This window comes from Parasteatoda tepidariorum, chromosome 7, assembly GCF_982258835.1.
Source record: "Parasteatoda tepidariorum strain Cologne lab strain chromosome 7, Ptep-v5.0, whole genome shotgun sequence".
Classification (NCBI taxonomy): Eukaryota; Metazoa; Arthropoda; class Arachnida; order Araneae; family Theridiidae; genus Parasteatoda; species Parasteatoda tepidariorum.
Window position 1 is genome coordinate 43,429,461 of NC_141761.1, and position 16,516 is coordinate 43,445,976.

General features: G+C 27.7%; 1 protein-coding gene across 1 annotated transcript in view; it reads right to left on the reverse strand.

Moving 5' to 3' along the window:
• LOC107452670 (uncharacterized) overlaps positions 1 to 13,304 on the reverse strand; it is a 44,926-nt gene extending 31,622 nt beyond the window's left edge. Inside the window, exons 1-5 of the mRNA XM_071183529.2 lie at positions 13,083 to 13,304; positions 7,584 to 7,882; positions 5,765 to 5,870; positions 4,998 to 5,104; positions 3,013 to 3,164 (exon numbers count right to left, since the gene is read on the reverse strand). Of these exons, the coding sequence (XP_071039630.1) occupies positions 3,013 to 3,164; positions 4,998 to 5,104; positions 5,765 to 5,870; positions 7,584 to 7,873 (655 nt within the window). The 5' untranslated portion in view covers positions 7,874 to 7,882; positions 13,083 to 13,304. The remainder of the gene's footprint in view (positions 1 to 3,012; positions 3,165 to 4,997; positions 5,105 to 5,764; positions 5,871 to 7,583; positions 7,883 to 13,082) is intronic.
• Positions 13,305 to 16,516: the final 3,212 nt, after the last annotated feature.

Below are 16,516 nucleotides of genomic sequence, written 5' to 3' on the forward strand. Positions count from 1 at the left end.
ACTATAATACCTGCGCTTTAATGCAGCAAAATTCCCGCTAGTTTGGTCGTAAATGAAAATCCTTTCGTTGACTGACAAAATTAAGCTACCAGTTCGATCTCTGCTTATGTCATATGACCTGAATCAATGACATTTCCATTATGATCTTTAAGAGCTCGAGTCTTGGAAAACAGACCTAAGTACCTAATTATAAATGTGAAGTTTTTATTCAAATTTGTAATCATATTCTAATGCATAAATGAAAATTTTTTAATGGAAACTGTTATTATGATTTAGAATTAAGTGAGTTTTTGTTTTCTGCAGCAAAAGCAATCATTAACAGTATAAGGCCTCTTTCATGTATAGTGCGAAAAATAAGAAATGGGCTACCCTGAACAGCTTTTGATCTAATGATTCGATCTTCACGTTTTAGAACTCAGTCTTAATGTCTCGATGGGAATGGGACTTCAAATATGCTAACTAATAAGTGCACATGATATCTTAAGTTACAAAAATCAGACACAAAAACATACTTTATCTGAATAAAAATTTTTTTTTTTGACTGATTAGGATTTTAAACCCCTAAAATATAGGGGGTAGCCTCAATCTGGGAAATATGATCCCACTAGTTTGGTCAGGCGAACGCTAGTTTGGTCCAAAGTTTGGACCCCTTAATGTAGTTTTCGCGTATTTCACAACATATAGAGAAACTTTTTAGATTTTTAGAACTTTTTAAAATTTTTCCCACAATTATAAAATTCGTTTATACAAAGATGATTGAATGCAAAATATAACTTTCAGTAAGCATTTATTTTTTTCTTCGATATTTTATTTGTTAGTGGTCAAAAAAATTTTAAATTGTAAGATTCAAAAATTTTTGCCTAATTTCAAAGAATATAATTTTACATGGCAAAATCGCTTGAATAGCTCCTGAGAAATCGAATTTAAAATATCTGTTTTATTTGAAATTCAATTTCTCAGTAACTACTCAATCTATTTTGATAAAATTTTGTATTTTATCATTTAAATAATATTCTTTAAAATGATATAAAATTATATACCTTACAATTCAAAATTTTTTTACAATTATTGAATGAAATAATAAGAAATAAAAAATATTTTCTAGAAGTTATTGTTTCCCTGGAATTGTCTTCGAATAAACGAATTTTATAACTGCGTACAAATATTTTATATTTATCTACAAATATTTTATATTTGTGTACAAATATTTTATATTTGTGTGCAAACATTTTAGATTTGGAATATATTATATAGTATTTGTTTAGACAGTAAAAGTGAGTTTGCGTGCCTTATTTCGTAATTTAAAATATCGTCTGCGAAGTCATTAAGATTGAAGCCTAGAACGTGAAGATCCGATCATTAGATCGAAAGTTATTTAAGGTAATCCGTTTTTTTAAAGTTTTTTTCTTCTTTCCACTGTACCTCAAACCTCTCATACTATGTGTTTAAATCAGATTTTCACAATAGTTCGGAATGGGGGCTTATATATTTGTCGATTTGAGAATAAATTAATATGTAGGTAAATGAAACAAAAACCAATCACATAACAGTAAACAAACGTTGTGGTGATATAATTGATATAGAGGCAACAACGAATATCATGGTGACCAGCAAAATTGAGAGAAAATCAGTTCCAAACCAAAAGGCCCCCGATTCTACACCTTAACTCATATTTTTCTTAAAATACTTAGGGGAGAGTCGGGTAGCCCCGTCCAGCGGGTACTCCCGCCCACTATCAATTTCATGCGTATAGAATATTTTTTTCAAGTCAATGGGCCATCAGGCATTAATTGTTATATTAAAAAAAGATTATTTTCAAAGTTTCAAGTATTTATGCAGCTGTTAACATGGTAAACAATAGTTTTGAAAATATGTTGAATACAGTAGTCATGAAATTAAGAAAAATTGGTTGAATGTTTCGATTAAACTTCATTTTAATACTGAAAAAATAATTTTTTATATACATACAGCATTAAAGTATGTAGTCTTAAGTTTAATTTGCACAAAGAAAGAAGTTTATATGTGAAAAATTGTTCGAGTAATTAGAAATTTGCAAAAAAATTGGATTTCGGGTAGCCCCGCTCACATGAATGTCAGGTATCACCGCCCAATTTTATTTCGTCCATAAATGTACGGTTGCAAAGATTATTATTTTATTGCTTCAAATTCGAATGTTATATGCATTTTTAACAACAAATATTGTTGTTATTAAAGGATTGTTATTAAATGATTGTTATTAAATGATAGAATTCACTAAAAGTATATAAATATGCAATAAATAAAATAATTTTGTGATAAAAATGATAAACGAGTTTTACTTATCGTCAAAACATTGGTTATTTTCATTTACACCTGAAAAAACAGTCAAAAAACTTAATTTTTGTAACTGGGCGGGGCTACCCGACACATTTTGAAAAGAGCTGAAAAACATGTTTTTTTAAATTTCTATTTTTTTAAGTTAAACTATTCTTTTTTTGGTTTATTCTTTTTGCATTATTTAGTTAGATGATAAAACAATAGAAACATACAGAAATATTGATTATTACTCAATATTATACAGAAATGTAAGCAATTCTCCTTAAGTGATACCCGACTCTCCCCTAATTTCTGCAAAAAAAGGAAATATTAAGTAAGAAGGAGGTAAAATATTATTTAAAAAGTTTTTTAAAAAAATGGATTTCGTTGAATCATAGCTCATGGGGTTAAATTTTTTTATGAAGATTGCTTAAAAAAAGTGCCAATAATGACAAGAACTGAAATAATATGAAAATAAGTATCCTGAAAAAATAAATGTGTGCATAGGCAATGAGTTAGTTAAGTAAATACCTAATAACAAATTATTTAGTTACAGTTGATATCTACTGTATTTTGTATACTTTTCCTTAATTTTATTATTAAACTTCTTTTTAATATCTAGATAATAAATAAATCTGCATAGAAAGTTTTTACTACATTGATCAAAGATTTACATTTTTTAATGCTTGTATAAATAATACTTTTCAATAATCTTACCCCTGTCATAAAATTCGGACTTTTTGACAAGTATGGGATTTTTTGGGCTTTGAACAATGGAGTTAAATGCTTGACACAGAGAATAAACATCCAAATCAGTATCATTGAAATGTCGCACTCTCAATAACGATGTATTCGAAAATGAAAGTTTTCTGAAAAAGATAAAGGAAATGATACAATTACCGTATACATTTCTTTATATTAAAATGAAGCTCTTTCGATGAATAATAAATACCGTTATTCACCAAGTAAAATTGATCTCTATATTCTAGAACAAATACTTCTTTTATTTTAAGTGATTTTTAATCATTTTCTGAAAAAATGATTGATTCTAACAGAAACAGACATTATTTTTCGAAATACGTAGTTTCAATCTAACATGAAATAAAATATGATGAATCAACATATTTTTACTATTTTGTATTAATATTAAACAGTGCTTTTTTAAGTAACGAAAAATAATTACAATCAATGTATTTTTTTCGTATATTTTATCACATATAAACGGCTATTTGCGTTAATTGGACAGTTTTAACGCGAACAATCTGCCATTCGTAAACAATTGCCAGCTTTCTACTTTAAAATAATATGCTTCTTGTAGTCATTACATTTAAGAGCAACAATTTCTTAGACATTTTTGATGGTGATGACATACAATTTCCTGTTGTGTCATCTTTACTTCCGTTCCTGTTCATTTATTTTTATTTTTTCCTTACCATTAGAAATTTAAAAAAAAAAAGTTCTTAGACATTATCGTAGCAGAATCATCGATTTAGATAAATAAAAAAATTATTCATAAACATAAATTACTGCTGAATAATTAATTATAAACGACGAGTAATGATGTTTAAGGAAAATTTTAGAGTAAAACCTCTGTTTCTAGGATGAATATTTTTAGTTGCCTCTCAAGAAGTAAAAATTTTGGTAGTAGATTTTTTCCAACAATTGCTTAGAAACAAATACCCCTGAAAAGAAATTTCTATTAAAAACTAAACTGCATTTTTTATAGAAATCTCTCTGTTTTTAAGGACATTCCGTCAAAGAATTTGCTGTTTAACAGAAATTTTATCGAAATTCACTCTGTTTCCAAGCAATCATAAAATTTCGCTTGATTATTCTCGTCATAACCATATTGAATTCCAACAAAGAATTGCATCCTTTGTAGTTGGGTAAAATTCGTTGCCTCGCAACAAGTAAAAATGTGACCGGTATTAGATTTTTCGAACAATTGCTACGCAACTACCGTATCTGAAATGAAATTTCAATTATAAACCAAACTGTACTCTTTATAGAATACTCTATGTTTTTAAGAAAACTTCATCAAAGAATTAGGTGTTCCGGAGAAATTTAATAAAATTTTTCTTGGTTTCCAAGCAATTGGAAAAAAATTTGATTTTTCTCGTCATAATCAGATTATATTCAAGCAATGGTAAAGAAGAAATTTCCCCTACACATAATAATGTTTACTCTTGAGAGTATAATAAATAACACAGTTACTATGATTACTCATTTAGAAAAAGTTACTTACTTATACTTTTTTTACTCTTGAGAGTATAATAAATAACACAGTTACTATGATTATTCATTTAGAAAAAGTTACTTACTTATACTTTTTTTTACTCTTGAGAGTATAATAAATAACACAGTTATTATGATTACTCATTTAGAAAAAGTTAGTTACTTATACTTTTTTTACTCTTGAGAGTATAATAAATAACACAGTTACTATGATTATTCATTTAGAAAAAGTTACTTACTTATACTTTTTTTACTCTTGAGAGTATAATAAATAACACAGTTACTATGATTATTCATTTAGAAAAAGTTACTTACTTATACTTTTTTTACTCTTGAGAGTATAATAAATAACACAGTTACTATGATTATTCATTTAGAAAAACTTACTTACTTATACTTTTTTTACTCTTGAGAGTATAATAAATAACACAGTTATTATGATTACTCATTTAGAAAAAGTTACTTACTTGTATTCATCAGAAGCGATGGTATCTTGTAGAATATCTTCTAGACTATATCCCATCTGAAGTACATCATTATGATCAGTGGCCTGCCAGTAAAATTCTTTTTTTACCTGAACCAAAATTGTATACTTAAATTTTATAATAAGTACGAGAAAAAAAGTATAAAGTTATGAAATTAAAAATTTCATCCATTACATCATTAATTTAACAGTAGACAAATTTATAATATTAAATTTAAACATTATTTGAATTTACAATTATAAGAGCAAAATAATAAACCATGTTATAAAAAATATAAAATTTTTAAAACATTTAATACATAAAATTTCGCTTAAAAAATAGATATTGATATGTAAATAATGTGTTCCGCCAAATTTAAAATTACAGAAGTAGTTAGAATTAAACAAGTAGCTAGAACTGGGGTTCGATCACTGGTGGTGACTTAATGTCCCTCCAGTTTTAGATGAATGGGAACCAGCTTGTCTTGAAAGTAAAGGCGATCACTGGACAATACTGACTGTATTATCACAATCATGCTACTGGTCATGAAATTGTGGAGTCTTAACACCCATATATTATATAGCTGATGAAAGGATTAAAAATTTAAGAGATGTAAAGATGTTTAATTTTAAAAAAAATTTTACAAAATGAATAAATAAATATATATAAATAAATAAATAAAAAGGAAACGCTGAGTCTAGTCATGGAAAATGTTATATCATTACCGAGTTCAAAGTGGTTATGATTTCAATATTTAACTTTAGGCTTACTCTAACATCCGAAGTCCTGCAATACTGGCTATATTCTTCACAAAATTCTTTATCTGTTGGAATGCATCTATTAGGATACTTAGCACAATATTTACTTCTTCTAACTCTAAAAGATAAAAGCAAATGATGTTAATAATTGATAGAACGCAATTCAAGTAGGTTATGTCCCCTGATGGCTTGGATTATCAAACAGCGCGATTGCTTCATCATAATTTTATTTTCGTTCAACAGATTCATGATGCCACCATAGATATTGCATATTTCCTGACTTTTTATTATTTTCTTATTTCATAAATTTAAACTATTTCATAGTTATATCAAAAATTTATATTCATATTTTATATAAGAGTGAATGGAAATATTTTTATTATTTTTCTCTCCATTAACCTAATATGTTAAAGCAATGTACAGCTAGTAAAATAGCGGTCCACCTTGAATAAGTTTTGACCAAATGAATGGATCGTCATGTGCTATGACTCTATCTTAATAGCCCAAGGAAGTGACCTCAAATATTCTAATTAATGAGTGCAGACGATATTTTAAGTTACGAAATAAGACACAAAGCGTACTTTCTCTGAATAAGCACACCTTTTTTTGACAGATTTGGATTTCTGACCCCAAAAACATAATGGTTAGCCGCAATCTGGGAAATATGGTCCCAACAGTTTGGTTTGGAGAGCTCTTCATAACATGTTATGGAAAAAATCTGTCATTCTGTAGTTTTTACAATAACAATTACCGTAAAATCACTGGATCATTCCAATTAAATAAATATTACAGTGAAAATTACGGTAAAATGGATTTTACAGATGTTGCCTCCGAAGTGCCTTTACTTTATACTGGGATTTAATCTGGAACATTTTACAGTGTGTGTAAAAGGATCGAACAACAGAGAGAAGCTTAAAGGGAATTCAACCTCCTGGCAACAATAATAATTTTCATTTATTAAGAGTTATTGATTTTATTTTGTAAAATAAAACTATATATTATGCAAGCTGCAAAGAATGAAAAAAAATGAAAGAATATTGAAAATTTTTGTGTTAATGTAGTCCTTTCATTCTATAAGGTTATTGCATAAAAAACATTCATATTAACTATAAAAAAACACGATTTTCCTACCGATAATTTGTGCGGCTTTCAGCTGATAATTTGAAAAAATACATGAAAAAAAACAGTCTTGAATATTTTCTAAAGTCATTGTTGGACAAAGAAGATGCAACACACAACACCTCCTAGAATAGAGAAGGTCTCAGCGCAAATCAATTTAGTAGTCCGACGTAACGAACATAAACTGCGCAGTGGAGGTTAAATAGGACAGATGTCACGACATTCGGGCTACTAAGCTGCGAAATGGAGCTACATACGAAAGATGTCATTACTTTTGAACTACTAAATAATCAAATTTCTTGTTTATGATAACCCGTGCTGAAGCCTTCTAGGAGAAATTGGGCCACAACTGTGAAGAGTTATACAATCATTTGATTATTTCTCGTAGTTTAGTCGTAGTTATAAGCTCAGAATATCTTTATCCGATTATTTACATGGACAAAAGTTGGGTTTACTGTCATTTCTTTAGAGAATTAAAAATTTTGAAAATCTCACCAACCTCTTAAGAATTAAAAGGGTTATAAAAAGTAAACTAACTTTGGGTAATAAGATAAATGGATTTTAAATTTGTATTTATCAATCTCAATCGCAAAAATATTTTAACGTAACACTATTAGAAAAAATCCTATAAAAGGTTAAAATTATAAAACTACCTAAACAACTATTTAATCATTCAATACTTAATAGTTTAAATTATTAAATCAATACTTACATTTGGCTGTTACACATCGTAAAAGCTGGAGCCATATATTCATCGGGGTTACTTAAGTCAATATTTACTACTGTTGGATATTCATAAAGATATGTAAGAAATTTTATGACCTGATATAGAAAAGCGCTGGTAAAAACTAAAAAGATTATAAGTTTGAATGCCTTTCTAGGCAGGCTGTTCGTTGAAATAATCTCTGAAACAGCACTCACAGATGATTCTCCCAACACTTTTCGGGCATACTGTCTAACTGATTTCTTATGTTTCTTTTCCTCAACTTCTTCCTCAGCCATGGAAGAGTTCTAAAAATCAATAAAATATTTGTATTGTAGCTAGATAATAGTTGAAAAAAATTTATTTTCTGTTCATTACATAAAGAATACTAATATCGTAACGTTTACTATGACATAATCCAAACTGAAAAGAACTTTTTGAAAGAAATTTACATTTTATTCACTTCATTAACAAGGTAACAGTTTTATCAGTAATTATTTTAAGATGTTCTGTTTGTGTTGCAACAAACAAAAAGAAAATTTAGTAAAGTAAAGCATACTGATTTAATTTCTAATTTTTATTTTATTAGCAAATATTATTGCAAACATGATTAGTAAATATGAGGTGACAATTATTGACATGATTACTTCCCCAACGAAAAAAATGAATAAAATGATTTTTGTAATAAATTTTTAAACAATTAAGTTAACATAAAAACTCACTAAACTTAAGTTAACTAAAAACTCACTAAAAACTAACTTTTTCACTTTACTCTGACTATTTGATGATATGAGACTGTTTTGTGGACGAAATTGTTTTTCTCTGTTTTTCATCTAATCATAAACGGATTAAAATTGTCACCTCAAATTTCAGTTTTTTTTATGCCGTTTTCCTAGTCGTACGATACCGTATGTTTAGCAAAACGTTTTTTAAGCCAATTTACGATTATTTTTTTAACACTCTTATTTTTCAACAGTCAGTTTATGGTTTTGACCATTCTATAAATAAAATTCTGATTCGATTCCATTGTCAAATTGATACTCTCCTTGGTCATTATATTACCTTAGATATAGTTTTTTGTAAGTTAAGTAGTCAGACATTTTTACACTGAAACATTATTTCACTAAGCAAAACTTCTAAGGTAAAAATAATTATTTCTTTTCACATTGAGATGCGGTAGCTCATGGAAAGAGCGATTGGCTTCCAATGAGGTGGTCCAGGTTTAAATTCTAGCGTCGATTAGTCGTATGAGTGCTGCTTTTAGCTCGCAACGACTACAATGAATAAAAAGTTATTTAATGAAGTTTTTTTGTTAAAATAACGGAGTTTGTTTGTTAAAATAACGGAGTTTGTTTGTTAAAATAACAGCACTTATCTGCTTTAAAAAAGCAGGTGACCTTAAATTTATCAGATATTTTTTTACAGTGCACTCATGAAACCAAAAAACGCTTAGAAAAATTGATAAATTATGTCTACTTAGCAGTGTCTTCAATTTTAAGAATAAAGCAACTGAAATGTGTTGTCCTCGACAACGAGGGAAACAGAGTTAACCAATTTCACCACTCGAGCCATTAACAATGAGGAAATCAGGTTATGCAAACATTTTTTGGGGAATATTTGCAGGTACAATTCATGCTTTGAAATTACTTCACATATAGTGCGTGAGAATTACAAACAAATATTCAAAATGCAATGAAAAATTTACTATCATACCGGATCATTTCAACCACTGCCTGACGCATATCACAAATTTATTTCATTGGTAATATTAATGATCAAGTCAATCAACGTTGTAAATTAAATACTGGAAGTAAAGGAGAAATTGTTGCTGCACTAAAAAATTTTTTTCAATCGACATAATCAGTGAATAAGTCTATTCTGTATTTCTCTCGACAAAATGCAACCTGATAACTATGAAAATTTTATTTGAGCTGACAAAACATTTGCATAATACCAAAAAAAATGCACCAACATTGAATGCGGTGACCATGGCTATTATTACAGTGCATTCAGACGCTCTATGTAAATATTGTGTGTTCAAATATTGTGTATCCAAAATCACTAAAATAAACATATTTGCAGCGAAATTTAAAGGAGTAAAATTTTCACCTTATCATATGAACGGAAAGCCACATTAAAATAATGTATATTATTTTTATTCTGATATACGTAGTAATTCCGATATACGTAGTACGTAGTAATTTGTATTCCGATATACGTAATACATATCAGAGCAGAGGCATTGCAGCATGCGCTGTCCACAGCTGGTTTTATTTATCGAAATCTTGAATTTTTTATCTTGAAGCGTGTTTCAGTTCAATTTTCTTAAAAAATTTTATCAGCCCAAGAAAATTCGGAGCTTCACTTCGTATATTTTTAATTTTTGAAAATTCGTCCCTTTTTATCTGATTTTCTTAAAAAATTATCAAAAAAGTTTTGCAAAACATTTCGAGAAAAACAATTTACATAAAATTAACATAATGTCAAAAAAACTAACTGAAAGTATACCTACTCGATTCTTATAAATTACATTATTTTATTTCTTACATTTTCCCAACAGAATCATAGAAAAGTTGATTTCAAAATGCTTGCTGAATTCTTTTATTTTATACTTTCATATTGGAGAATTCGTTAAGTATTTAAAAACAATGAGTGTTATATTTTCTCAAATATTTTCTCATCTTTGTATATATAGTATTGATAGCCAGTATCAGATGTATTTCGTATTACAAAGTCAGATGTATTTGCATTGCAAATAGAGAGGAAAACATATAAATCTAAATATCTGCACTTTGGTTAGTAGAGTTTATAGAACTGATAATTAAAGATACATGTTTTCAATATTAGATTTGCATTTAAAATATCAATTAAATTAAAATATGAATTAAATTAAAATAATAACTAAATAAAAATATCAATTAAATTAATATATCAATTGAATTGAAATATTAATTAAATTAAATTATCAATCAAATTAAAATAACCATTAAATCAAAATATCCATTAAATTAAAATATTCATTAAATTAAAATATCCATTAAATTAAAATATCAAATAAATTTAAATATCAATTAAATTTAATTACGAAACGTAGCAAAAATTTTTAGAAAAGAGTGGAGCTGGAGTGGAGGTCTAAGGAAAATCTGGAGTCGGAGTTGGAGTCAAACATTTTAATTACCATTTCTATAGCTCTGATCCACACAATGGAATAATGCACAAAATCGGCAAATGTAATAAAGCTACAATATTTTATTTTTTATTTAATATTTTTCTTGATACTTTATACCTTTGGATGCACAATAATAAAAGATACACTATTACCACAGTGTTGGTAGTATTACAGTATTACGTATATTAGTAGATTTGATACCTATTAAAAACAATATTACTTACCGTAATACCTGCAATACTATATAATAAAATGAATTAAGCATCATAGGCGTCAATAACACTATGGCGCTTTTTTACAGTTCCACTATACAAATCAGTGCCTTTTCACCATTAACTTTTATTTTTTATCGATAACTTTTTCTTTTTCTACAATTACAGATGATTTTAAGGAACTTAATTTTAAAAAAAAACACATTTGAAAATCACAACTATAAACAAACCAATTAAGTGGCTTTATAAAACTATAGGAATACTAATTTTGTGACGTAGTCTACCAATACTTATACTAAACTTTATCTGACATAACCAATAAAATATAGTTAAATATTAATGAACGTTCAAGAAACTTATAAGCTAGCAAACATCACTGATATAATCTCTTAAATATTCGGGAAAAAAATAGAATCGTTTGCAGTTTCATTTTTATTAGTAGCAAGTTTTAAAACATTGAAAAAAATCATCTTTTAAACGTATCTCCTGAGCGATGGAATATCAACTTTTAAATGATTTTCCTGATCTGGGTAAAAATTATGCTTTTAACAATTGAAAATTAAGAAAAAAACATAAGGCATTTATATAAATACTAGGGGGCTAGGCCCCCTGTTCTCTGACGCTCACCAACCCCGACGATTGCTCTCTGTTTCTAGGTATAAAAGTAATGAAATTATTCAACTAAAAATATATGTACTAAAAAGAACACGTGTGCCTCCACTTCCCACGTCCAAATATTTCCCTTATGATACTATTAAGTGATATAAACTAAACTCAGTGGCGCGACAGCCCGTTGAGGGCCAAGGACTACTGTGCCCATCTCAGTTTTCTTGACCTTGGGCTCTGGGATGCAGGAGCAGATGTTCCGGTTTGGTGGCCAGCCGAACGCGAAAGCCCCAGTGTTTAGTTCCCAAGCATGCTTGGTACTCATTAATCGACCCACTGAAGGGATAAAAGGCTGAGTCAACCTTGCCCGGCCCGAGGATCGATCTCAGGACCTGTGGCACGGAAGCGCGTAGCACTATCACTAAGCCACCGGGCGTCATTAAGTGATATAAGTGAACATAAATCACTTTTCTAAGTAATCATGTTTTGAAATAACATTTAAAATTAAAAGTATATTATTACTCCAAATTTGGTGAGTTAATATTTTTGCTTACCAAACGGGCGAATGTATTTTATATTCAATTTTCGAGTTCATCACTTTATGTATGAAGTTGAAAGTTAAGTTCTAAATCCATTAATGAATCTCTTTAACTGTAATGAATCTCTTTAACTGTAATTCATAATAGTATATTAATGTAATTTGCCCAGAAAAAATAATAATTGTAAAACGTTTAATTACATCAGACACCGATTCAAATAACTTTATCTTCAAATATAACGTAGAATTACATTATAATAAAATTTATATTACGGAAAACAATCCTCCTAAATTCTTAATTCAGAAATCAAACAAAATCAAAAAAGTAATAATAACAGTACAGGTTATTTTAACCTTTAAATTAGGGACACAAAATTATTTACAGGAAAACAATAGCTATATGACTTATATCAATGTTATGAGCACAACTAAACGAATTTGAAAATTAATGCGGGAAAACCGAATGGAAAACTGTGATACCATCATTATATTTTTATATATAGTAAGAAATAGCTCATGGTAGAATTTAAATAAAAGCGATTATTTTAGATATTATATAGAAATGGTTTTCAAAAACGGATATTTAATACACCTATTATAAATAGTAATAAATAATATACCTATTACAAAAATATTTAGAATGTATCTATTATAAATCTGTTATGTGATACTTAAATTGCTTATTTGTATGCTTGAAATTATATTATCAGACATAAAAAAAATAAATCATGCTTGATTACTGGAATTATTTTTTTTTCTCCAACATTTTTATAATTAATCTAAATAATGCTTGGTATAAGAGAGAATATAAAATGCTTATGAACAAAATATCTTTTTATTTTCTATTTTCATTTATCTTTTCATCCACTCATTCTTTAATAATATAATCAAATAATTAATGCGGTTAATAATTTTATTAATTTACAACCTATTTAAAGCTATTTAAAACTTAAGCTTAAGTTTAAAAAAGTAGTTTATCTTACCTTTAAGTAATTCTAAAGAAAGTTACACAATTCAGAGTAAAATTTTTCAACCCTGATTATTACGAATGTGTAAAAAGAAATTCTGTTGTGCAGAACACGTTAATTGTAACACTCACATGTAAAATTGGCAAATTTTAGGGCTATATCTTATAGTTCAATAAAAGAGAAAAATGAAAATATATTTTCACTTCAGAGTGCATAAAGAAAAACTATTTTAAGAAGAAACATTTTTTGGAGGCGCATGCGCGTTAGTAGTTATGCGAAAAAAATTGAGAGAAGCGCACATCGAAACTAAGTACTTAATTATAAACAAGTTGAGAACACAAGAGCAGACATTATGCAAACATCGTGTAATTGCTTCTCTTGATGAAAAACTTTCAGGGATTACAAAAACAAGCAAAAAATATAAATAAATGACAAACTTCTCTTCTGGGGTATGCTTTTACAGTTTAGGCTATTAAATATATTAACATATTTTTATCGTTCAAGTATATTAATCCAGAAAAAAAATTACTAATTATTTTGTATTATGATTGAAATATACAACATAGAGATTGTAATAAAATATAACTTGTTTTTGCAGTTTTTATACACTATTTATAATAAAAATTGAAATATTTTTTTCAATGAGTAAACTAGATCGTGCATTATTAATTTAAATTATTCTACATATAATTTTTTGTTCACGTTGATAAATAAAAGAAAATATGAATCTTCGTTACTAGAAAGCGTTGATTTTTCTTAAGAAGTACTTTATAATTGCAAATATTTCACAATGAATCAATACTTATGCTTATCCGTTTTCCGTAGCCATCATTAGATTTCAGTAGTCAGATCAAATTATGGTATCAAACATGGGCACCCAGGGTGCCAGTATTTTTTTTAAAAGTAAAATACATTTTTACCGGAACATGCTAAAGAACAAAAAATCTGATATAATGTAATTTTTAAAATAATGAATACCGTTAAATCACTGAATCACCCTAATTAAATAAATATTACTGAAACATTTACTGTAAAAAAACTTAACGTAAAAAAGGATTTAACTATAAAATGATTTTACTGATGATGTACCCAAAGTGCCGTCTCTTTATACTGTAATTTGATCAGGGATTTTCACTTTATACATGTTTTATGATTTCAGTGTAATTCATTATAATAAAAGCTAAGTGATAAGCATCTATAATTACTAACTTAGGGTTGACATTTCTCCCGGAGAAAAAAATTAGTAACATGAGTAACTCAATATAAGCAAAAAATGAGGTTAATTTGATAATTAAATGTAAGTAATACATAAACAGGAGGATCAAACTAAATAATCTACTAATATATATTTGCATCATGCGAAAGAGCAACGATAATTTGCTTAAGAGGATATTGAAATAATTTGCAAGAACGAAAAATCATTAAATTGTTTTTCTGCTTAGTTTTTATTTATTTATTTATTTTAGCAACTTAAAACTGTTAACTTATAGAAAATGTGTTTTAGAAGAGTGAAAAAAATAAGCATGACATTTTATAAGATATTTCATAACATATCATATTTTTATAATTTATACATCATATATGAGATATTTTACAATAATAACTCATAAAATATGGATTTATTTATCCTTCATATCCGATTTATTTTGTAATGTTTGGCATATGTTTAAACGACATATGTTAAAAATAGCATATGTACCTACAAATTGGATTTATAAAAAATATATATAAGTATTTTACATCGAAAATTGAATCGAAATTAATGTTCTCAAAGACTTTGAATTGTAAGGTCCAACTTTTTTATTTTACATTCAATGTTATCTTTAGAAACCAAAACGAGGCATTTAGTTTACCAAAATGATCGAATGTTAATAAATGTTTATGAAAGATAAATTTATTACCACATCGCGAGTATTTAGCTAGTTTCAACTTTTCGCCAAACAGCTAAAATTTTCATATACTCAAGTTATTTAGGCAAAATATCATCTTTGCCAATTGCGTTTCTACTCTATTAGAATTTTCATTCTAAAATTGAGGTAAAATAACTGGCAGCAGTCAGTTCATCCAATTAACAGTAAAGTTTAAGGTAAAGAACTTTTTTTCCTTTACGGTTTTGAAAACGTTTCCAAGTAGTATGGTTAGAAAACCATAAATACAAAACTATACGGGTTTTAACCATTTACGACTAGCATGGTTTCAAAACCCTACTGGACATTGGGGATAGCTTAGAACTTTATGGTGCGGCCATCTATGCGTGAATTAAAGCATTGTATTCTAATTGCCCAGGGTCATAAATTAAGGAGAGCAGGACAACGGATTTCCTTCATAAATTAATGGGAATGGAGGAAATATTGTAGAGCCAATGATGGGACTCGAACCTCAGTTCTGTCAGTCATGAAATTGATAGATTAGCCCTCTCGGCTATATTTAATATAGAATTTTGGATAATCTGGATAATATTTTATCACATTCCTGATATTATTTAATAATTTTTGACGTGAAAAAATTGATTTTTATAATAATTTTTAATAATTTTTTAATGTTGAGGTAGACTAATATTTTTTACAGTGCATGTAGTCTGTTTTTATTTTACTTTTTCACTAATATAGTTTGGTTTATTTATTAATTTATTTTGTGTTCTTTTGTTTACATACAACACATATTTTTAAGAGCATTAAAATCTATTTAATGGCTTCATTGCAAAAACATTTCGCTTAAAAAAACAAGCACATTTTTGGTATTATATTCATACTCATTCTTTCAAATAATTATTTTATTGTCAATTTTATATAATTTTTTGCTCTATAACTACTGTTTTGTACTTTAAAATGTTTTTTGTTTTCTCAATTCTAAACATGTTGGCAACTGTACACCAAATGGTTTTACTGCGTACTATAAACTCATTAAGTAAAGTCAGTAAAGTGAGAACAATTGAAATTTTGTAATTGGAAAAGAAAATAGGCTAAGCTCACTCTCTAGAAAAAAGCTGCTGACAACCGGAGAAAAAATACTCAGAATCTTTTGTTGTCACCATAGTGAGTGGTTCATCAATTCATCTTTGAAGAAAGCAAAGTATCTTTTTTTAGCAGTGTTAAGAATTTATACCCATGGATTAGTGAAAAAGTAATAAAAAATCGTGGAATCTCATGCATTGTCTGAAGTCACAGGTTTTTAAGTGACGAGAAAGTTTATTTTTAAATTCACTTAATGTTGCGCTCACTTATTTGCCATTGAAATTTCACCAAATACATATTTTTCTTTGAATTTTTTTTTCTTGAAATTGAAAGAAACAACATAATAGTCATGATTTTTATTTTGTAAAGTAAGTCTCTGATAAGTCTTAGTGCAGTATTTATATCTTAAGTAAGCGAAGAAAAAAAGGATAGCTTCTAATAAATTTTTGCATAAAAGTTTAAGAAGTATTATAAACTTGTAATAATGGATGCTAA